General features: G+C 39.9%; 1 protein-coding gene across 2 annotated transcripts in view; it reads left to right on the top strand.

Annotated features, from left to right (window-relative positions):
* Positions 1-3,325, top strand: part of LPCAT2 (lysophosphatidylcholine acyltransferase 2) — a 33,988-nt gene extending 30,663 nt beyond the window's left edge. For both annotated transcript variants that reach the window (XM_075161109.1, XM_075161110.1), the window contains 2 exons: positions 1,276-1,417; positions 1,688-3,325. In XM_075161109.1, the coding sequence (XP_075017210.1) occupies positions 1,276-1,417; positions 1,688-1,935 (390 nt within the window). In that variant the 3' untranslated portion in view covers positions 1,936-3,325. The remainder of the gene's footprint in view (positions 1-1,275; positions 1,418-1,687) is intronic.
* The last annotated feature ends 21,182 nt before the right edge of the window (positions 3,326-24,507 follow it).

The following is a 24,507-nucleotide window of genomic DNA, read 5'->3' as shown; positions in this document are numbered from 1 at the left end:
ACAAGCAGGCAATATGTGACCAGGGACGCCCAGGTTGTGAATCCCTGAATAGGAAAATGCTCCAGTGCCTTTTTTTTAGTAGATCTTTGACACAGATTCAGTCATTTTACCCACTGATCTGTTCTTATGAACCATATTGAACAATATATTGAGATATGGATCATGTTCATCTTAAACTGGATACTTTTTGGTACTGATGCATACTCAAGAAGTACCAGAATTTTTATGGCAATCCATTATATCCACTGGCTGCTTTACAGATAAGCACTACAGCTGTTCGAAGTCATCTGTGCTTTTTCAGGGATGTTTTATCACTAGAGATTCCTATGAAGAAGCAAGCCTAGCAGCCATTGTTGCTGCTTCATTGTTTTGTTTTCTAGACTATACTCTTCAGTATCTTAACAGTTGCACTGATTATAAAATTAGTAATTTGTGTTAATTCCCAATTTCAGTGGGAAATGACTTGTTCAGCTGGTAAAAGCCTGTTTCAGTCTGAAAAGGAACTATGGGTTTCCTTTTGCTACTTGTTTTCTCTGCCACTAAATGTACTTTCCTTCACAATGGAAAAGTTTGCCTGTAGCAAGTACTTAAGAATTACAGCCATCCATCCCTTGTATTTCTCAAGGGTTGTTTCACAGCAGATGCTTAATGTCACTGCGCTAGGAAAGATAGGATGATCAGTGTACATCTACTGCCTGCATTCCAGTCACCAAAATTCCTTGTTAATTACAATTAACAAGGTGCGTGACAGATCACATATACTAAAATTTAGGTATTTTATGTCAGAACATAAACTATGGCAAATTTGATCTGATGGCCATGTGCCATAACTTAATGAAAATGAAGGCTTAAGACCTAAGATGCTCCAGTATACAGTGGCTCAATCCAGTAGACCCTTAGCATAGCTTATGGTGACAATTAACATAAACCTTTATTTATGTTTTGTTTTTATCAATTTTGTATGAGTTTATTACTGAACTAACGCTGTGAGGTTTGTTTGGTGTTGCACGTTTGCTACATGCTTTTCATATTAGAGAATATTCTAATCCCAACTATAGCATGTACATTGCATTGCTTAGTCTTAGTCCAGAGAAAATACGTAAAATCTTTTGCAAGAGAAAGTAGCTGAGATGCAACCGGTCTCTTCAAGTTCCAGGCATTGTTTGCAGATCATCTTTTGAATACTAGAAACCTAGTATAGGTGGCTGTGATGTGCAGAGAAGGTTCATAGGCAAATGGATGCTAAAGTATTTCTACACATGATGTCTTTTCCAGCTCTTTGACGTGGATGAGGACGGCACTATAATGGAAGATGAGTTTGCTGCTATCATTCAGTCAGCTCTGGGGGTGCCTGAGCTTGACGTTTCTATTCTCTTTAAAGAAATAGATGCAGATGAAACCGGGAAGCTGTCCTATGGTAAGTTATGTCCTTTCGTAACAAAGAGCACTCATAGTCATATTGACGGTGAGAGTTTCCTACCTTTTTTCTCGCTGAAATTATTTGTTGGTTCCATACCTTGTTTCTGGGGTAAACTGTTGAAGCACAGACCTAGATACTTTGTGTGATTTGCCTGAGATGCTTCAGAGGAAAGTAACTGGAGATCAGCTTCAGTAAAAGGAACGGGGACTGAAATTTTCTTTGATTCTGTTGCTGCGCTATAGTATCTGTATTTTTTATATTTTTCAGATGAGTTCAAGGACTTTGCACTCAAGCATCCAGAATATGCCAAGTTGTTTACTACGTACCTAGAACTACAGAGATACCAGTTAGATATGTTGGAGGAGGATGACATTGAGTCACCTGAAGTCAAACACAGTCCAGTTAGAAACAGTACAATCCCAGTCTCAGAAACAACACCAATTGCAAGAAATAAAGTCTGTCCTGAAGGCAATGAAGAGGATAACTCAAGTACCTCTGACAAAAAGGATGACTGAGAAGAGTTAAAGAATTCAGCTCTTGAATTCTACAGGCTCTTTTTGCCTAGCTATTCATAAGCACAACTGATATAAAATAGAGATGGAAGTTACAATTAAAAAAAATTTGCTTCTTTTTTTACTGTCATATCAAGGAGGAATTATTCTTGTTTGAGTGTAAAGGAAAAACCACTGTAACTATTCTGTCCTTGATGTTAGTATCATAATACTGGGAATGTTGTTCGTTGTCTTCCAAGTTCATGCTTCCACAAAAGTAACAGATGTGCTAAGAGGGGTAAGAGGCTCCAGCACTGCAGTGACCTCTCAGAAAGGAGACTGAGGAGTCCACTTGTGTAAAAACAAGTGGAATTTTTGGTGCTGCTCGATTCTTCTATATCCCCAACATGTCTTAAGGGAAAAAAATGATGCCAGTGTTTTAATTTGCAATATCCCCTAGCCTTTCTCAAGTTTCTGAGAGACACAAATGAGGTACAAGAAGCTGAGTGTTGAAGCTGGTGTTTTCTTTTAGCTGTCCTTAGATTTCCCTTAACTACTTGTGAACTATCAAGCCTAAGCTTCTGAACAAGACATGCTGATTCACTGATGTTAACAGAAACAGCTTTAGGCTTAAAGGCTAGTTGAAGATGGAAATGGCTGCACTTCTAACAATAAAAAATTAATTGGAATTCCAAGATAGCAGCTCACAGTCTACAAGAAAATGCACACAATAAGACCCAAGAATTAATGGACTATTTCAAAGTAAACAGAATGTTGTTTACAGTTACAACTGTTGACGATCACATTAGGAGGAACATTTCAAACTTCAGCATATTTTTATTCTAGTAATTATCAACAGAGGAATGGGACCTTGCTCTGCAAAACTTAAAAAGCAAATATGCTGTCAAGCCATAGTTCTAGTAGTTAATATCTACTCTACAGTTGTTTCCTAGAAACCGTGTTTGCATTACTGTGCCATTACTCAGTATGTTCTTCGAGTTTGATTCAAAACCAAGCTCTTTCTAGTCAATGATTTGAGTATGTTTTGCCTCAGTCGCCTCTACTGCACTGGAAATTGGGCCTTTACCTCTTTCCGTCCTTCATCTGAATGCACTTTATACAGTATTTAAAATACATAGATATTTACGCAAGTGACTTCCAAATAAAAACTGGGAAGGGGTGGAATGACAGGATATTTTCAAATTAAAACTGAGATGAGCAAAGTCTAGAATGTCTAGTACCAAAAATAACCAATTATCAGCAGGTTTCTTATGTGAAATAGTAACCTCTGCCTCTAAGTTATTGCTTGCGTTGTCTGGCTGCAAGTTCATTGCCATGTTTAATCTTTCTATGTTTATAATTGTGCCTATCCTGATGTTTCACATGCTTAAAATAAATCTATATTTTTAAAAGACTTTACTTGAACAGCCAAGTCTTTTTAGTACAGTGGGAAGGGTACTCTGTCTACCCTAAGGGGCTGGGGGATTTCCAGGAAATCATCCTTATGATGTCTTACCTTGATAAACACAATGCAGCCTGAAGTTGGCATTTTTAGTTCTGAGTGTGATGTCACTTTTCTTTATGGTAAGCGTAGAAAAGTAGGACAGGACTGATGCTCTTCCAAAGAGCTGACTATTCCAGCAAGAGGAGATATGATATAAAGAAGATTTGCAGGTACATGGAGAGATACCACCATTTTCCGACAGAAAATAAAACATTGCCATCTACAGGTAAAATGAGTGACCTCAACCATAATTGAGAAGTAACAGTCCTGGCTTTGTGTAATATGAACATTAGGAGAGGATTTTCTTTCACTTTAGAGAAGGAGAAGCAGGAGTTACCCTAACCTGGCTGTACAGTTAGCTGGAATGCATGTTCTTTCCTCGGCAAGGATGCTTTTGCCTAGCATGTTAACCGAAGTCCTCAACTTTTCAACTAGCAGTAACTAGTGACGACTTCTATTCCAACCGGTAAGAAAAAGATGACGAAGACAACCACTTCAAGGTCTTGGAATGCCACGGGTGCCTTACGCATGCTCCTGTTGAATCCAACCACATTCAACAACTGGAGCACTATGCTGCCCAATAGTGTAGTATATTTAGGACTAACAATTTTATAAAAACCTGCGAGTCACACTGGCACTTTGCAATTAAAGCTAAAAATATTGTGTATATAAATCTACATATCCCAATAGTTTAAGGAAGAAAGGCCACAAACGGGTTTGGTATGTAGCAGTGATTCAGCTATGCTCTGAAAAGAAATCAGCTAAACGTTAGAGGCACTAACTCAATATACACACATCTGCTTGATGTGCGGGAAGGGAATACATTAATTTCTAGGCATCATTGTGCCTCAGGGAGCTTTTAAAAGGACCAAACTAAAAGCAGTCTGCAATAAACGGGCATTACATTAAGCGGCAGAGCAGGAACTAAACAGAAGGAGAAGGTTAAAAATACTAAACAGAAAATGGTTCTCAGTCAGGCATTGAGGGATGACACCCTTCTGCCTGAGACTTCCTGAGGTGCAAGTTCTTAATTCTACAGGGTATTTAAGGATCATTTTGAGTCCTGCACGGTAGAACTAGAAAGGTGTATTTGGTCCCATGTCACCATAGGAAACATCATTTATTTAATCAGTACTCCTCTGTCATGCTGTGGCATGGATTTTATGATAAATCCTTCACAGATACCAAAATAAGACACTGTGAAGTATATGGAAACTCTAGCAATCTTAGCTGAACAAGGGTGAGAATCAGACGAGGACAAGTCTATTACAAGAGGAAAACACAACAAATTCTCAAGAACAGAGACCCATGGGCTGCTGTTTTTCCTGTTTTCTGATAACTTTGTATATACACTATGAATAAATCTCATTTACGCTTTTTAAAAGCTAGGCTCCTGTTTCTGAACACATGAAAGGCAATGGCGGGTCCCCTAGAAAAGTGGACCTTCTTTGGTCACCCTGGAACAAGGAAGATACTAATACTGTAAATTCCAATCAATTTGTTTAAGGAAGGTAATCAATAGGGTCTCCACTGGCCACACCAGAGGCTGATTTCTGAGGGAAAGTTCTTCTGATCCAAGAAAATTAAAACTGTATTTGTGCTTCCTTTGCTGTACCAGTGGCACTGCCTAAATAAATGCAGAAATAGAGATAACGCATCCAGGTTTCATGTCAGAACATACAGCTATAAGATCTGTTCCTAAACTGCCAAAATCATAGTTCCTGCTGGTTGCTGTCCATCAGTAGAACTATGACGAGCAGTAACACCTCCGGAAAGCATCCAAAAATGGGTCTCCTACTTTCACAGCCAATAGCTGTGCAGCATCAGTCAGAGGTACCAAGCCAGGCAGTGGCTGCTGCTTCTGAGCTTTTGTACTCACCTACATTAGATCATGTTAGGCACCAAATCGTATTCCCACAATGTTCCTGGGGGTGTTACCTCCTCTCCCACATCAGCCTGCTCCATAACGGGGGGGGGGGGAAGTTCAGCGATTCCCAAATGGTTTAGAAAGGAAATTTTGCAAGTTGGCTGTGTGCTCTGTCTGTTCAACCACTAATGACCGTTCATAGGACTTGCTGCACAGGGTGAGGACTGCTTGGCCACATCTGTCATCTGCCTAGCAATTTCCATCTAAAACAAAGTGTTCCCTGGGTATCAGAAGTCTGAGAAACATTTGTTGAGATCTTTTTTTCTATGGTGGTCAGCACACCAGGGCCCTATTCTTGGGTAATTCCTCAGGCACTATGCCAATGCAAATAAATACACCATTCTGGCTGAGCAGGCTTCTAGTGGTGTTTGCATAGGTGCCAAGGGCTACTCAGAATGCATGGATGTGGAAAATCAGGGCCTGAAGCTCGGAAACTAAATGTAAAAAATGTCACTACATACACAAACACACCCACGCTCTTTGGACAGTCTGCCTGCGAACTGTTTGACCACAGCCTTCAACAAGGAAAGCAGCCTGAGATTGCATGCTGAAAATTACATAACTCTCACTTTGAGAATGCCACAGGAAAAAGTTTGATTTTTAAGAGAGGTTTGAGAGAGTTTGAGTTGTAGTTACACTCTGTAGGATTTGATAGGAAGGTTGGACTCTGGTGAGAGGCCTTTAGCTTACATTTTTCCCGTTGGTTTTGCATCCCTTGGAGCAGCCTACTTTTCTCTCTACTTTCTCCCTCCACATTTCTGCCTAAAACACAGCCACTACCATCAAAATCTGTATTCCACAATGATTAAAGTTAAGAAATCGTAAGATTAAAACATAAAATTACTGAATTGGGTGGGATTCAGGGGGCACAGGCAGTATTCAAGTAACTACTTTTCTGGCCTACAGTAAGAGCAAACTTGTCAAAGGTTGCAAGGGATTTTAATGACATTTAATTAATTAATTTTAAATCTTTACTCAATGAAATAACATTTATTAGACTGCCTAGCAGTAGGGAGACGTTTGTCAGCAGTGCTTAAGTTGGCAGACTCTCTGTTACTATACATAGCCAGAGAGGCAGAAGGTAAACATCTTATAGGATTAGCAGCTATGTTCATAGCTGAGATGAAATTTGGACATTTCATTAGTATAAGATTGATTCTGACATTTCATAAAGCCAAAATGCAAACAAAAAAATGTGTCTGATATAAATACAGTACGCAGCACCTACTCAGATAAAGTTCAAGAAGCACAGCAGGTTTAGTGCCATGACAAAGGAAATACAGAAGGGTCATTTAAGGACCCAACTTCTGCTAAGCACTTAAGTGTATGCTTAATCCTGTGGGCATCAATCAGATACTTAGTACTTATTAAGAGCACACAGTAATACTAATAATTAGAAAACATGAAAAATTTCCATGGCTAGTTATTGTTAATGGTGGTAAGATTTACACCACCCTCACCAAGGAAAACAATATCACAACTGATTAAATTTTATGAAAGCTTTCATTTATTGTGCCATCCTCTCAGTTTAAGATATTCTGTAATACCCACAGCTTGACCGGTGAGACTTTAGAGACACATGACAATGTTATAATAAGAAATACTTCATTACCTTAGCTAGGCACTACCTACTGTCGTCTTTTTTTAAGCCCCCCGCGGCACAACAGATAGAAAGTAAATATATGCCCTCCTCTATTCTCACATCACGATTATTCTATGTTTTCATGCTATCACATGCTTTCATGTGCTAAAAGTAAATCAATTATGTTAACTTTTTTCATCAGTTTATTTTCTAGATAGTCTAATAAAAACTTGCTGTTGAAAATCTTCTTTTGTGTGTTAAAATGAGGCTTAAGTGAGGTTCATCTTTAAAGCTACACCTGCATGCTCATTGCTTTGTTCTAAACTGGGCATAGGTAAGAGCGAGCATGTTTCCCTAGTTTCTAGAAATCTCCTTGAGCGTGTTATCTCTTGAGGTTATACAGTGGCCGCATGAGACTCAATTTAGCAGTGTAACAGTACTACAAACACAACACGAATCATTCAAACCAGTCATGGGTTTTATATAGGAGATTGGGGATTTGTATTTTCTAGGAACTGCTAGCAAAACTGAGGCATTTTGAGAATGTTACTCCGCTTATGTTTCATTGTGAATTTGTTATTAGGAAGAAATCCAATAAACACACACAAAAATTTATTCCCTTCCTATAAACCCAACAAATTCTGTTTGCTCGGAGAAGTGAGAATTCGTTAGACCAAACCTGTCATTAAAGGCCTCTGCAGAGGAAGACTGCCCAGCCTTGCCACACAATCTAGCCCATTGCTTAACAATTTCTACCATTAGAAAAGTTTTTCTCATGGTCTAACCTGAATACTTCTGCAGCTGAAGTCACTAGGTCTTGTGTTCACCTTGCTCAAGGAGAGTATCGATTCATTTCTGCTTCTCTGCAGGGTAACCACGTGTATCTGTACATACATATAACCAGAACTTACCATCACGCCTGTTTCACTCTTGCATCTCCCAGCCTGCCTTTCTTAAGCCAAAAAGCAAAACCTCTTTCAGTCTTTCCTCACAGGTTGCACTTTCTAGGCTTCTGTTTATTTTAATTTAACTTCTCCAGAGATAGAACTTCAGCTCCAGCCCTACCATTCCTCAGTAGACTAGAAGGTTTTCTTTACATAGTTTGCAGTCAATATTCCTTCTCATACACATCCAGCGTAAGGTTTGGCTTTTCTAAACCAACATGGCATTGCCCACTGATCCCCAATCTGTAAGCCCTAGATCCTCTTCTGAGAAAAGAACTGCTCCTTAACCAGCTTCCCCCTTTCTCTCTTCCTACAACTGCTCAGTCCTGCCTACTGCTGTATCTTAGCTTTATCCTTACTGAATTTAAAAGATCAGTTTATCAAGAACATTTTGATCAGCTCAGATTATTGTTAAAAAGGGCTTTCTTCTAAAAAAAAAAAAAAAATTACTTCCCTTTTGTTAAGGACATTATCTTCCTAAAACTTCACTAAGCATCTGACAGTGCACTAGAAGCAAAGCACTACAAATTAGAGAGACATGATGAAAGCTTAGAGGCTATAATTGTTCAAAAAGAATAATTTCCTTTTCAGAGGTAAACATCAGCCTTGCAGACAAAGATAAGGCCAAGTGCACAATTAGATACAAAAGTCTGTGCTTCTGCTCGTATCTCCTGATATCAAAGATTGCAGGAAAATTCAAAATGTTTTCTTAAAACGTAAAAAAGAAATGAACAGGAAAAAGTGTAGGAGACTAGAAGGAGTCATACCAGAACTGCCAGCAGCTTTTAGGAAAGTTGTTTTCCTTAATGCCGGAAGTCTTTGAAATGGGAGATAACCAGCCGTGAACTACAGCAGCCATTCAAAGCAGAAATAATTTAAAATGTTTAGATTTTGTATGCTGGTCTTTTGAATGAAAGCATGCCAACCTCCATAACGTTATTTAATTACAGGTCTTTGACAGCCTGTCTCTTGTAAGCAGAAAAGTGTATTGTCAATATACACTGGGGGGAGAGAAGCAGTAGTATTTTCACCTATGCAGTTTGAATGCAGGTTTGAACCATTATTAACTCAAAGCTACACTAAATGTAAAAACCACCTTTGAAATAAGGAGCAGGAGCCATTCTTTCTACCTTTGCTATTGCCAATTTTAAAGGCAAAAGTTGATGCTTTATACAGTGGAAACTTCTCTTTTAGTAGAAAAGATACTCTGTGGACCAAAGAGAACTATCCCTTCATACAGTGACAAGTAATAGGAGACACGTTTGACAAAACTCTCCATTATTATTCATTTTATTGCAATGGACTTTGCAGCTTTAACAGAAGAAAGAGCCATTGAACTAAATATTGTATAAAGCACATATTAAGAGTTTCTACCTTTCCTGGATATTTAACAGTTTATAAATAGACAAGGCAAAAGGAAAGTGACTACCTTGCCAGAAGTTACGCAGGAGGATACCGGCATAGCAGAGATAGAAATACAGGAGTTCTGACTCCTGATTAAGTGAATTACCCATGGGTGCCTGTGGTGTCCCAAACCTCGTAATCAAATTTGACATTCTTTGCTTTAACACTCCCACTGATTTTCTTTTTCCCCAGATGTGAGAAGGCAAACTCAGCATCAGATCACGAAAAGCACAGATTAAACAGATTTGATCATTTATGGCAAGATGGTGCATTTAGACTCTTTTAGCATCTTTTTCCCTATCAAAATACTTGTACTTCTTACCTGCAGCTACCTCTGACTTGCTTGCTGTCACTAGGCATTTTCAGTGATACCAAGCCTGATTCTTTCCACCATGATTTGGTGCATGCCAAGGTGCAAAAGAAAGAGATCTCAGGTCTCCATACAGTTAGGGGTACGTAGGCAAGCTCTCCCCTAGCAGACTCCAGCCTGCCAGCACCGGTCAGTGTCTGACCTTCTGGTGGAGTCAGTCAGTCTCAATTTACTCTTCTTCCAGCCTAATGTGAACAATTTCACAGTAGACAAGAAACCTCTCCCCTCCACCTAATCTCCTATTATTTTCCCAAGTGGAGTCCATCTAGCTTACATCAAAGAATTGGTCTCGTTAAGCCATTGTTTTATAAGTCTGGTAATATTTTTCCTGTCCATAATACAGAAGACACTGCTGATAGAAATATGTCAACAGGAAAACAAACAGGCAGCATTTGACATGCTATTAGTCCAAGTCTGGGTGGATAAATAAATCATAGATAAAATATATTCATAAGGGGGAAAACACTGTTTATTTCCACTGGATTCATTACGCACACATCTCCCATACAGCACGGTGACAAACACATCCCACAAAAAGGATGTCACAATGTACCCAAGAAAGGGCTGTTGATGCGATGAGGACAATGTATTCCCTCCTTAGAAAGTGCTTCAGTCTCTTGGGAATATATCACACCGGTCATACAAAATGAAGCTAGCTAGACGGTGTCTAGCTATATCACTGTGTAAGGCAGGGTAATTCATCAAGACTGAATCATTCCTGATCACTGGATGTTTCTCTGAAAGTAATTTGTGCTGTAAGTGCAATAAATAAGAAGTATTTCACCCCTTTCTTTAAAACATTGAAACTCCCACATTCTTCTTAAATGAAAAAATATATTCTAATCCTATTCTGATCCTAGACCAGGACTACCCATCAGGGTATCCCACCATCTTCTAACTGAGAAAATATAAAATAACTTCATGACATTAAGTTGTTAGCCATCTACAAATATTTCAGCTCACAATGCTCTCCATAATAAATTATACTGATGTAGCAAAACCGAACCCAATTTATTTTGATGATGCTTCCTAATTAAAAACTTCAGTAAAGAAACCACTTTGGCAATTGTTTCAGATGCAACCTTAACTGTAATCAAGCCAGAACGATAAGGTTAGCACCTCTTCTCTCCTAAAAACAGTTCTATTGCAATCAGGTCACCCAAACTCTAAGTAATAAAACACATATAGATGCGGAGTCTTCAGTTACTAGAACTCTATAGCTTGTGTCTTTAGGGGTGAAATGAGCCATCAAACAAGAATATTCATTTTGAGTTAGAAGTTGCCACTAGACAGATGCCTGTGACCCACTGGTGGCACCCACTTTCAGGCAGTGGGGGAAGATTAAAAAAAATCAAGAGCTTTTTTTCTATTTCTTAAGAAGCAGCTACTTCAGAGGAAGCATCTCAGATAGGTAAAAATGTAGCTTGATCTCTAGATAAATGCTGTGTGGAAGTGCCCAGAGACAGAAGGTCATGTTGTTTAAAGCTCAAAGGTACCTCTGTTCCTAAAGTACCATTTTCCAAAAGCCACCTATAGTTTAGAGGACCAAGTATCATTAAAATACATTTTCAGTCCGTTTCTTCAGAAAACACAGCCCAACCAAGCGCAGGGCACAAAGAAGGTGTGATAGAAGAGAAGAAAATCCCTGTTAACTCCATTTTAATTGTGAAAATAAGCTGTCTGGGGGACCTAAGCACAGAACTGGTAAAAAAGCACAAGCCAGTCTTCCCCCATTGGTTTCCTAGAGCAAACAAAGACTGACAAGAAGCCAGGTAGCATTCACAGTACTGGTGGAAGAACAACTCTCATCCTGGTAATGAGGCAACTGCGACTAGAGGCAGAGCAGCAGCATGACGCAGCCCTTTTGGCTTACAGGTATCTCCTCCTGCCAAACGCCAAGTAATTTTCAGTCAGCATTGCTATGAGGACAATGGAAGATGTCTGCCACCGAGTGCAACAAACCCTGTGTATTTTCTTTGCTGAAAGCACAAGGAAGCTCATCTCATTTATATGGCACAGTAGCACATTGACTTAGTTATTGCTACTGCCAAGTCGGTGCCGGCTCACAAGGCAAGCCTCTGTGTGCAGGCTTTTTTCCAACAAAGGCAACTTCTATTCAGTTCTTTCGTTATTCAGGGCTGGGTGAGGGAACATTGCCACAGCGCCGTATTTTGCTCTGGCCTCTTCTTACTTATGAGCTTCCACTATAACTAGTTCATCACCATACTCATTACAACTTTGGTTTCCCATTAATTGAGAAATGGTTCAAAAGCCAGTGCTGATTTTCTCTGAATCTCTTATCATCACAAGAGAGCATTTAATGAATAGTTTTAGTTGAACACATTCAGCCCTGGGTTACACCGCAGACCTTCTTCCACAGCTTTAGCCTTACTTACCTGCTATACGGTTGCAATCACACAGTGTGTCCCCTACTCCTTGATTGGATAAAAATATTTTTAAAAATTCCAAACTATCCCAAAAAAGGAGGTAATACAAACCACTAACTTAAACCGCAGCCTTCCAGGAAATATTAATGCTAAAATCAAGGTAACTTTAGTTGCATAATTGTTTCAATGAATATCTGGCAACTAGCAATCTGAATTTCATTTGTTCCTACAGAATACAATAAACTGAGTTTAGTTCTTTTAATTGCTGAAACACTTCCCAATTGGGTGCTTATTCCTCCCAGATTTAGTCAGCACTCAGTCTTAAGCCACAAAATCATTTAGATTGTATCGCTTTTCCTTTACCTTCACTCTCTCCATTTCTGTCTCTTCTCTGTACAGAACATTAAACACTGGATATGTTTGCATTTCGAATAACTACACTTACTAACTGGAGGCAAAGAGACTGTATAGTCTCAATAAAAAGAACTGTATTCAAATCACATCTGTACACCACAGTAGTGTGTGAAAAACAAAAAATCAATGAATCAAGAAATGCAGCAAAAGCTATGCCTAATGTTAAACAAATGAAAGTGCCCTCTTACCCCTTCCTTGGGCCTTACTAAATAAGTTTCTGGGAGAAGCAGAGCAGCCGAGGCTTTCTCAGAGATAGATGAAATGAGATCTCCTCACTCCAGGAACAGGTCTCCCTCATTTGTTTGTGTTAAAAATAATTAAACAATCCTGAAACTCAACTGCACCCCTCTAGAGACATGTTAAGGGTGATTTTTTTACATATTACAGGCAAAAGCTTACCATTAAAAACAAATGTGTGGGTTTTTCCTAAGAAACTCCAAATAAGGTCATACATTAAGTATGTTATCAAGGTTGTTCCCTTGCTGCAATTCAGTAAAGGATGCATTCCCAACAGGAGATAACATTGTAGATTGAACAAATTCAGCAAACTTCAAGGGACATTCAAAGAATGGCTGCTTCATTCCTGCAGAAGGAACCAATTAAAGACCCAGTGCTAAAAGGAATTTTTAATGTATTGCTCTTGAATGAAACAACGTTTGAAAAAGGAAATGAATTTGTTTATGAGACACATTGTTGGCTTTGCTGAGTTTTACCACCACAGTTTTCCTCCAAGAGGAAATACATTATTAAACAAGAAGGAAGAAAGCCTCTATCAATCCCTAACGTAAGACAGCCTAATGTTAATGTCAGCAATGACATGGTAAGACTCCTACCAGAGTTTTATTTGGCATTTTTAATTATAAACCCTCCAGAGCCGCCAAGTTCCAATTTACATCCAAATTCCTTCCAAAAGGTTGGGGTTTTGACTTGAGCCTATTACATATTCTTATCTGTTGTTTTTTTTTTTAAAACTTGGATTCTTTAGGGCTTGGACTGGCCTTATGTTAGACATTTTACAGGGGTAAACGTTACTTCATAACAGGGCTCCAGACCCCACCAAAATACAAATAATAATTTATTCAGCACAGCAATCTGACCCTTCAATGTACATTTTTGGAAGCTGCGTTATCAGGTGTATCTGCCAAGAAACAGGCCCCAGAAAATAGGTCCTACAAACTGTATACCAGAATCAGATAATTACATTGTATGATAATGAACTAGCACAGTTAAGGAAGCATCAATACTGCCTTAGTGGTTCCTAAAAGTAAAAAAACTGAATTAGTGTGCCATCAGAGCTGTGTTATTATACCACAGAAACACAGCACGAAGCTTCCAGCACTTCTCTGTTCCTGGCCTCATACTCATTCCAGTAAGACGACTGTGCCCTGCTGCTGCCTCTGCAGCTCTGACCCGTTTTCTCCTTCTCCCCGCAGGGGCTGCAGAGACTTACCCGACAGCGGGGACTGGAACCAAGTTTTGCCGAGATCAACTCAGAAGAGACAAAAAAGAATGAGGATAAGAGAAAATAGGGAAAACTGTAAGATAAATAATATGGGAGTCAGTGGTCAATGTTGATGATTAATTTATTGAGAAAGAGAAGTGCTGCTGCTGCATTAAACCCTGCTTATGCCTCCTTACAGACACATAGATCAAGAGTTGCGGGAGCTAAAGCCCTTAGGAAAGGGAGATGTTGAAGACAACTGCAGCAATTCTAGAACCAAAAGAAGCAGGCGAACTAGTAACTGACCTAGATGTAGTAAAATACAGGTAGTTTTGCCTTCAGTAGCCCTCTCTTTGATGAAATTATTGACCATACCAATTTAATTTGGTTCTATTTTCTTATTTTCTCTCTTCTAGTCTTGTTAAGTCAGCATATACTGACCTAACTAAATACATAATATTCCTTCAAAGTAGCGTTTGCCTTCCAAATTTTACCTAGGGTCTCCTAGAGCACTGTTAATTTATTGAAGGGGCTCCTGTGCTAACCAGAGATCAGAGCCCAGCAAATATGCTAGCCTATTCCTTCTTGCAACCTAAATAAACAAACCAGCTCTTAGCTGCCAGCACATCCAAGTCCTCACCAAGCAGTACCTATACCTATCTCTTTTTTTTTTCTCTCATAAAGAAAAAAGAAAAGAAAAAAAAGAGAAACCAAATTTCCCAACTTCCTCTGAAAGTCTTGAGTAACTCAACTCATCTGCATCAGACTGCCTTAGCTCAGAGCCCTCGCTGGAAGGACACTGAACTCCTGGCTAGAGTTGAACTCAAGGCAAACCACACTGCTGTGTGGCCCAGCAGGAGTCTGAGCCCCTCATAAAGAGGTATTGAATATATTCAACACTCCCTCCCCCAGAAAATCTGCAAACTGCTAATGAGATGCAGAAGCCAGGGATGCGACTGGCCCTTTCATTTCCTTCTGCAGTATGCATGGAGCTCAGGCAGATCCTTGTCCAAACTTTGGAAACAAAAAAGATCAACAAAACAAATGAACAAATGAACAAATGCTAGCATCACAAGAATGCATTAAGAAATAGAACTGCCTACATTAACAATATGCAGACTAATAATTAACAACAGCCTGCCATTAACAGCAAAAGCTTATTTGAGGAATTAGGAGTGAGCATGTAGAACAACTGATTATTCTATGCTGCTCAGTAGCTCGCACCGTGTATACTAGTGCATCTTGATTTTCTGTAATAATGTGCTAGTTTGCTTTTGGTTTGATGTCTTCACACCCATTCGGCTCACTCTCCCCCCCCCCTTTTTTTTTTAATTTCCATGTGCTCCTTTGTGCAGGAAATTCCTGCAGTGTACAGCTGCAGGACAGCACAATTGAGTGGAACTTTATGTAATTAGGGCCTGATCCCATTTGCTTCCTCACCTCTACCTCCCCACCATGGTAGACCTGCAGAATGTGAAGTATCTTAGAAAGGTTCTGAGATGCCTCCCTAAATGCACAGAAGGAGGTTTCCCTCTCCCGAAGACATTCAAAACCACACTGAAAAACCCTCCTAAATTCATCATTGTTTTTCTTCCAAAAAAATCGTAAGGCATTTATTTTTATTAGCCTTCTGTTTTCAAGCCCTTATGGTTCACATTTTCAAGCTTATGAGCTAGCAATGTATCTTTTTACTCTTGAATGGAAGCTGAATCACATGAATTCAGAAGATGGGACTTTATGAAAATCCCCTAAATATTGTGAGGTTTGGGCAAGCTGGCAGCCCTGGGCTCACCCACAAAGGCAGAGGATCCCTGGGGAGCCGCAGTATAGCGGCCCATCTGCACCAGGCCACACCACCCACCAGCCCTCCCCAGCTCTGCTCCAACTCAGTCTCACTGCCAGGCACTCCCTGGGGCTGGCACTCTCATATTCTCTTTAAAAAGAGATTCCCTTCTGCATGAAATCCTTCTCAGAGCACGCACAACTGTTCCACCCTGTGCTGATTTTTCTGGGTTCCCCTCTATGGCCAGAAGAACGACTGTATTTGCATCATCCCAGATCCATCCTTCCTTACGCAGTGAAGGCAGGCCCAGTACCATCCCATTCCCACTGCACTGTCCTTAGTGTACAAATGGTGTTACTTAAAACAGGAGTGGATGGTGTCATTTGGGTTCCCATTCTGTATCCAAATCCTAAAAGAACAGCGGCCACAGTTCACCAGAGGCAGAAGCACAGATGAAGGGTGGGCGGGCGCATTGCACAATGTTCTGCCATGCTTGGAGATAAGCTGTCTAGCAACTTACTTTGCCTTTCCAGTGCACAGTCACATTCTCTATGCCTGAATCTGAAAAATCCAAATTGCAGACACAGGGAAGGTAGGCAGAATACTCTTCTGCTGAGACTACATGGACTAATCAGTTAATAACGATGATCTGCAAAGGGGCATAAGAGACCACCAGTGGCATAGAGAATGGGGAGACTGCAAATGCAGGTGTTCGCTAAGAAAGAAAAGGAGTATAGCTGTCAGCCCTTCTTAACAGGGTAAGTTCTCCTTATACCACATGAAGTGCAGTGGGACTTCAGCCACCAACATGGAATCCCAGGGTTACCATACTTGGCACCATGATCCCTCCCGGGAATGCTAAAAACTTTGTACTCTAACGCATATCAGAAGAGCAATTATCCTGACATTAAGCCACCCAGGAGATGGATTTCAGGTAGAACAGAGACTGTATAGTCTGCAGATGTATCCTCAGTCTACAGAAAAGGTAAGAATTAACATTCAGAGGATCTTATTCTGTCCATGGACTAGCAGATGACCTCTTCCATAGAGTCAATAATCTGAGTCAATGTTTATGTCTCTCTCCTCCTCTCCCTCTAATCTGTTTTCACTGTAATCTTCTGTCCCTGTCTCTAACTGTGCATGAGCACAGGATGAAGTCCACTGTAGAGTTGCTATTACAACAGGGTTCTAGACTCTACTATCAAACAAGTCACAATATTCTCTCAGAAACAGCACTGAAATTTTTAATGACAGTATAGAGGTGAGTATATTCAACTTCCCCATCATACTTTCCCAATGAATGATGATTTTTGACCTTGACCACAAGGAATTAAACACTCTCTCATCATAACTTGGACACCAAGAGAATGCAACATGCAAATCTTCAGAAAGCAAAAGAGGAGATTTTTTAATGTTAAGGATACATGTTAGTGCCCCATCTTTCCTTCGGAGCATAATGTCTCACAAAGAATCTCTCATGCTGATTAATCTTCTGGTATCACTACTCTTTCAGTACATAAACAAAAATTGAAGCTTTGGCTGGGCAAAGTATCATCATATTTTTTAATTACATAATTTTATGTTTAGCCATTTCTATGCTTATGTTTTACTGAGATGCAAGCAATGTGCTTTGATTAAGAACAGTTTGAAAACTAAATAATCACAGCAAGGAGGGATGACTACATGTTTACCTGCTGGTTACATCTCAGCTTATTTATTTGAAATGAACCAAGAAACAACCAATTCTTCAAATCTACATCTAACTTCAAAATCAGCATTTTCATTCCCCTTCCTTTTACGTCAAAGATTCTTGCCTGCTCAGGACAAGGAGCAATCAGGCAAAATTTGGTATTAGCTTTAGGAAACCTACATGGAATTAGTAGGTCACAAAAGTTTCAATTCCTGGAAATGACAGAGAGACAGAAAACGTCTGGACTGCGAGAGGGCTGGCTGTCAAGAGGAACAGCCGTGTTTCTAAGATCTAACATCAGCTCTTCCATTTGCTTGTGCCACAGCAAAATCTTACTAAAGTGTTATCTTGACAACATTTCCTAAACTTTGATTGCTTGACTTTGCAGCCAGGACTGGCTTGTAATATCGCCATTCATAGGTCTCAAATATATGCTTTAAATCAGCATATTTACTGCATCATTAAGGAAGTTTGTATCTTCCTTATTTTCAAAGCAGGTGTCTTTAATTTCTGTAGAAACCCACTGAGCTCTAGTCTTTTTAGAGGTCTACAGTATTTGACAGGAGTAAGAGAACAGGCACATAAGACCGCACCCAGCCTCCCGTAAACAACTTTTCTGAAGTTTCAGCTTCAGCAGTGCCAGACATCCCAGCCGCTCTGCACCCTGCTCCCGCACACCAGAGCCTCCCCGTTAATACCTGACGCTGGAGTGGAGGACAACCAGCAGGTGGAGCTTTAGGGCAAGCCAAAGGGACACTTGCCTTGCCTTCCACGGCAGTTACTTCAAAGTTGGTCTCGCTGTATCCCCACAGCCAGCCACGCAAAGCTTCCTGCCAGAAAAGCAGAGCCGTTCAGAAACCAGAAGCCAAAGCACTGTAATTGTTATCTCTCTAGACACTTACTCAATAACCCCGATCTGGACAAATGCAACCCCATCCTGGCACCTGTTTTATCTGCTCTGCGGGACACATGGCAACGGAGCTTGCTACAACATCCTCGTCGGGGCAATACTCTCTCTGCCAATTTGTCTGCCTCCTTTTCTCAGTTTCAGTAGTCTTGCAAGGATATGTTCGCTTTAATATATGTACACCCAAAGCAATGAGTCATGCAAGTATAACTTCACTTTAATATATGTACACTCAAAGCAATAAAGCAAGTATTTTTTCTATATCTTTTCATTCTTTGCAAAACAAGGCTAATGCCTATGAAACCATTTGTGCTTAGTCTGGAAATGCACAACGGGAATTAGAAGTTAAGTGAGTAACAGGGAAATCCTGTCTTCTACTACCTCTCAGTATTTCCATCTGCATTAAATACATACACGAGTTTATATGAAGTTGCTCTCACTGTGTAAAGTTTGTCTCTGACTTTTCAAAAAATAGATATAGCTAGAAGAAGTTTTTCTTCACGCCATTCTATAGCCTCCCACTCCAGTACCGCTCCATTTCAGTGTTCAGGCACTGGGTGTCTCCAGAAGGAATTTCCTGTATCCTATATTACTGGCCAACATTTGGTTTTACCTACTACTTTTAACACACAGACACACATTGCACTCCTAAAACATCAACTGCTCTGTGTAATGTGGCTGTCACAGTGCAGCCTTCCCTTCCAATCCTTGAGCTGAAATGCAGTGATACATACAGGTACATATGGTGAGTGAGAGAGTGAGGACTGTGGGTCGCCTATGGTTTTTAGTGATGAATGATTTTAGATGCATAAATTAATATAGAGATGGCTAATTATAATTTTTTTTTCCTCACTTAGAAAATATGTCCCTTCTGCAGGGATGTGCAGTTTGCCATCCTGTCCTCCGCTCTCCCTCAACACTCCCCAGCCTTCCTGCTGATTTAGAAACTCATAGCCAGTGTACTTACAGAGCTTGAGGGTCCACAGTCCCTACCACATTTAGGACCTAAAAGTTAACTTGTTTTACTAGACTTGCTTTTTCCCAGGTCCACCTTCCTTCAATTCAGCTTCTTGCTTCTAACCTTTCAGCTTATCAGCATTGATTTATTTAATACAAATTAGTGAGGTTACCTTAGATCAATTATACCTTTTTTTCTGTGCAATTTCCAATGCTTAATACATCTGTTACTGCTCAGCCGCAGGGATAACTTGTCCAGCTGGATCCTAAATTATTTCAATCCTTAATTCAATTGTATTTTTGCCACAGCCCAGCCAATGAGCATAATTCTTTTATGGTTAAGAAGCCTCTTTAGAAATAATCCAATAGCCCATATTAAAATATAGGTCATTGTGAAAACTGCCAATGCCTGACTTGTCATAACTTTGAAGACAGGCTCTGAGTCTCCTTCGGCATTGCTGATTCTTTCGGTGCTTGGAGGCTTAATTTTAAAACAATCAGCTCAACAAAAACAATTTACTTATAACTGTCCAAACTAGTCAATGTTAGCTGGGAAGCTAATTTGCTACTTGGTGCTGCACGTGGATAAATGCTACAACTGAGGGCAACTGGAGGTTTCCAAGTACTAAATCGGTTCACAACTTTAAGTATTTACATGGACCTGTTGCCATAGAACTGCAAAGGCTTTGGACAGTAAAAATAAGTAAAACCCATTCAAACCTGTACATGAGGTGACCAGGTGAAAACACCTGTAAGATGAATGTGTAAATTTATACAAGGCAAAACATACACAATAGTTCTTAAACTTTGAGAAGAAATTATTTTTGGCTCTTCAACTAATACCCATGATGAGACTTGGATCCTTTTGAATGTTTGTGTTTTTACAGATTCACTTAGTTTTTAAAAGAAATAAAGAACTGGTCTTGTTCAGTGTTTTGGAGGAGACTATTTTCAATTAGCTACTGTTTTTTTTCTTCTTCTATCTCAAAGAGATGGAATCACAATATCAAAAGCTTAAGGAAAACAGTTGCCTTAGGACCACTGACAGACACGTGGTCCTTTCTCTCCAGCTACCAGCAATGGAAAGCTAATTGCTTCTAGGTAGATAAGGTGAATCTGACTTTTTTCTGTGCTTATGCGTGGTCAGCTTCTAGCACAACAGAACTCCAATTTGGATATAACCGCAGTGTAAGCCTTGGGCAACAGTAGTGTGAGCTGCTGCTTGCACACCTTCCCTTATTGAAAAGACAACTTTATTGAGCACAATTCACTTGTTTCTGAGTACTCTTAAAAAGCCAAAAATGACAAACAGAATTTAGATAAGTGAGGCTTTCATTTTCACATCTCCTCTCCAGATCTGTACATACCATTCTTACTGAGAACAAAGGGAGTTCTGTTTCTATACCAAAGGAAATAATTTGGTCCCAAATGCTAATATTAGGCCTAGTAGAAAGCACCAACAGTGAATAATGTAAATGTTCTCACTGTTTGTTTGGGCTTTAGTGCAGTCAGTGAAATCAGCTGGTTTGCATTTGGAAAAAGAATCAGTCCTATTGTGTCTTCAGCTATAGGTGCATGATGTCTCTTAAAATGAATGAGGCTACATAAAGATTGGCTTTGAATATGTTCAATAATCAGTATAGTACATAACAAACTTAAGATCAGAAGCCCGTGTTAAGGTGCCTATTTCTAATTAAGCAAGATATCAGTGCTCATTCTCAGTCTTTTTTGCAGCCTGCACAACTAGACATATTATACTTGCTGTACAAGCAGAGATATCAACAAGACACTGGCACCAAGAGAAAAGACAGGTCCTCCCAGCAAGCAAGGACAGATTGCTTCTGGTTTTTTGTTTAGTCTTTTCAACAGGAGGAAAACAATATCCAGCACCTTGCCATCAGCAGTGCAGTAAAAAATGTAATCTTAGGATCATCTGAAATTCAGTGAGTTTTCATATCATGATATATTTTGGGTCATCTCTCAGTCTAGCTTTGGACATCAAGCGAGGTGTCTTGTTCAGGGTCTGCAGACGACAGAAATTATGAAGTATCTTACAAAAGCCTTGATTTAGGGAGATGCATATAATCCTATGACCACATGGAGTTCCCAAGTTAAAACACTTTTCACAAATTCTGCCCATAGGCATATAAGCACAGCAGACTGCTGCATGCAAAACGAGCTTCCCAAAGGAAGCCAGATTAATCTGGTACCTTATTCTGATAACTGCCTTTCATAAAAGCAAGGAAAATGTGGCAGATATTAATCTATCACAACTTCAGAAAAGCAGCTGCTACAATGACACTTGTAATTGTTAGTCTGAGCAGATGAGATGGAGATAAATAGAATTGTTAAGACGGGAAAGGAATTGACTAAAGAGGATGTAATACTATGTTGTGCTATAAGGATAATTACAGGCTTGGAGTGAGATTACCTATCCTGAAAGATCTGTTACTGGGAATGAGCTTATTAAATATTTGCATTAATAATATGCACCAAAAGTTTGTGTTTGCTAAAGAAATTTGGAGATGATGAAGTAGGCAGGCAATATTAAATCAGTGCAGAATGGGACACACAAAGGAAAAAAAAAGGAATCCTAGAGTAACAGAAATGGGATGGAAGCGAACAGAATAAAATGTTAAACCTGGTCTTTAAGGATTAGAGAAAAAAGAATTTGTCCTGTAAACTACAGGATTGTCATCTGGAAATGACAGAGCAGAATGACTTGGGTGTTTATAACCTGTCTGTGGACAAACATTTAATACAGGTGTGAGAAAGGCAAGTGAGATCCCATTCTCATTAAAGCCTTGGCTGATAATCCTGGGAATTATTACTGTTTCACTAAATGTTAGTAAGACTTCATCTGAAATCTAGGCCATTTTTGTTCAGGAAAGGTTTATTCCAACTAGAAAAGAGAAAGATTACATGGACATATGACATGGTGAACCAAGAGGATGGATGGACTACAGTGGACCCAAGTGTTCGTTCTCGTACTGTTCAAAGTAGGGACTAGGTCAAGGTGTGCCCTCGCTCCCTTCTGGACCCTGTACCTGGATTCTCTTCTGCACAAGCCAAGATCAAGGGAGGAGGATGGAGTGCACGTCATGCACAGTCAGACTGAAATTGGGAGTGCTCCCAGTTCCACCCCACCTATACGCAGCTTTGCAAATTGCTCTCATACAACTACCTCTGAGATAGAATAATGATGCTAAACCAATAGCAAGAGCAAGAAACATAGCGAGAAAGAATATTGTTGAAGCTGAAACTTAACTACTTCTGGTGTGAAATGTTCCAAAGTAGATTTATAATCTTTAAAAGCGAGTAAGTGCTAGCAAGCTGGAAAGAGGCCACAGTGAGGTGAAGAAGGTGTGCCTACAGAGAGGGAGCAGTGTTGAAATTGTGAGGGATAAACCTCCTGGACTTCAACATCATCCCCTCCACACGCACACCTATTTTATATGCGTGAAAATGATTAAGATGCCATGGGATAGCTTGCTTGGGTGACACTGATGGCTCCCTTGAAGAAGGTCACCTCATGCCAGGGGTAGCAGATCCATAGTAAAATGAGCTTGGGAGGCGTGTACTTGTGACAATCTCAAGCAAGTTGATAAGGAAGATACAAATGCTGCTATTGTAAGAAACAGGGAGAGGCCTTGTCTTCCCCTAGAACTTGGCATTCTTGCGTAAATGGAATACCAAAACATTGTGGAGTGCTTTTGTAATGTTTATTTCCAGTCTGAAGACAGTTTGTAGCATGACAGACACTGACTATCAAAATGCAGGGTTGGACCAACCCAAATGGGCCCTCCCAGTGAGAGAGATGCATTTCTTTGGCTCTAGGGAAGACATACTTACGACAACAGCCTGCTAACAATACAACATAAAGCTTTTAAATACTAAGTAAACACTACATTTGGAATGGCAACATGATTTTAGAGACACTATGAAGCAAACCTGCCCAACCCAGTGGTAACAGTCCCAGAAGCTGAAGCTGATATATCTACTGTCATCAAAAGTCTACAGCGTGGTATCTTTTACCTGCTAACCTAGAAAGATGGGCACCCCTGCCACTGCCGTGTTCCTATCACTGTGAAATTGTTTTAACATTGATTCAGTCAGAAGGCTGTTGTCTACTTTGTTCCCAGTTCCTACAGCAACTGGCTATTCCCTAAGTTTCTTTTATCACAGAATAACCAAACCTAACTTCATTCAGCTTATGCACTTCATTTGAAAAATGTTTAGTCTTTCAAAGCCAGTGAGCCCCAAGGTCAGAATGAGCTCAGAGTTTCTGTGGATGTACCAGGACATGAAATTAAATAGTTGGTGTATATATCCCCTGCCCCTTTTTACTCTTTTCATTATATATTGGATTATAATAAGAAAGTGATATCCTGGGTCTTCAAGTCCAAATCCCAGCTCTCACAAGCAACTTCATCATTCAACCCTGCTCATAAAACAATATCCTAAAACCCAGGTCTTTAGTTCCCACTGTATTCACTGCTTTGATAGTTAGACCTCTTATTTTCATTTTCCAACTAAATTTATCATGATTCTTTTGTCCTTTGGTTTAAATGTTGGTGATGGTGGGTTTTCTCCTCAGTGACATTTACCTCAATTTATTTACAAAGCAATCATATCCTCTCTTGGTCACTGTTTTGTTTGGCTCTATTGCCAAGCTGTTGTTTACCTGGCAGGCAGCTAAACACCACAGAGCCATTGGCTCACTCCTCCCCACAGTGGGATGGGGAATAGAATCGGCAAAAAAAAAAGTAAAATTCGTGGGTTGAGATAAAGACAGTTTAATAGGACAGAAAAGGAATATACAAAAGAATATACAAAATAAGTGATGGACAATGCAGCCAGTTCCCGAACAGCAGTTCCCCCAGGCCAACTCCCTCCAGTTTATATACTGAGCATGACGTCACATGGTATGGAATATCCCTTTGGTCAGTTGGGGTCAGCTGTCCTGGCCGTGCCCCCTCCCAGCTTCTCGCTGGCAGGGCATGAGAAGCTGAAAAGTACTTGACTAGGTAAGCACTACTCATCAACAACTAAAACATCAGCGTGTTATTGACATTATTCTCATACTAAATCCAAAACACAATACTGTACCAGCTACTGGGAAGAAAATTAACTCTATCCCAGCCAAAACCAGGACACAAGCTCTTTCATCAAGTGTATCAGACATAACATGAAGCGAGACTCTTTCAGATGCACCAACTGTAAAGTGCAAGTTCCAACATATTTGAACACTGTTTGATACAGCCCTTCTCAAAAGCTGGTTCATAG

This window comes from Calonectris borealis, chromosome 12 (genome assembly GCF_964195595.1).
Source record: "Calonectris borealis chromosome 12, bCalBor7.hap1.2, whole genome shotgun sequence".
In the NCBI taxonomy this organism is placed as follows: domain Eukaryota; kingdom Metazoa; phylum Chordata; class Aves; order Procellariiformes; family Procellariidae; genus Calonectris; species Calonectris borealis.
Note: the sequence above shows the minus strand (reverse complement) of the source record. Positions and strands in the feature narration are given on the sequence as shown.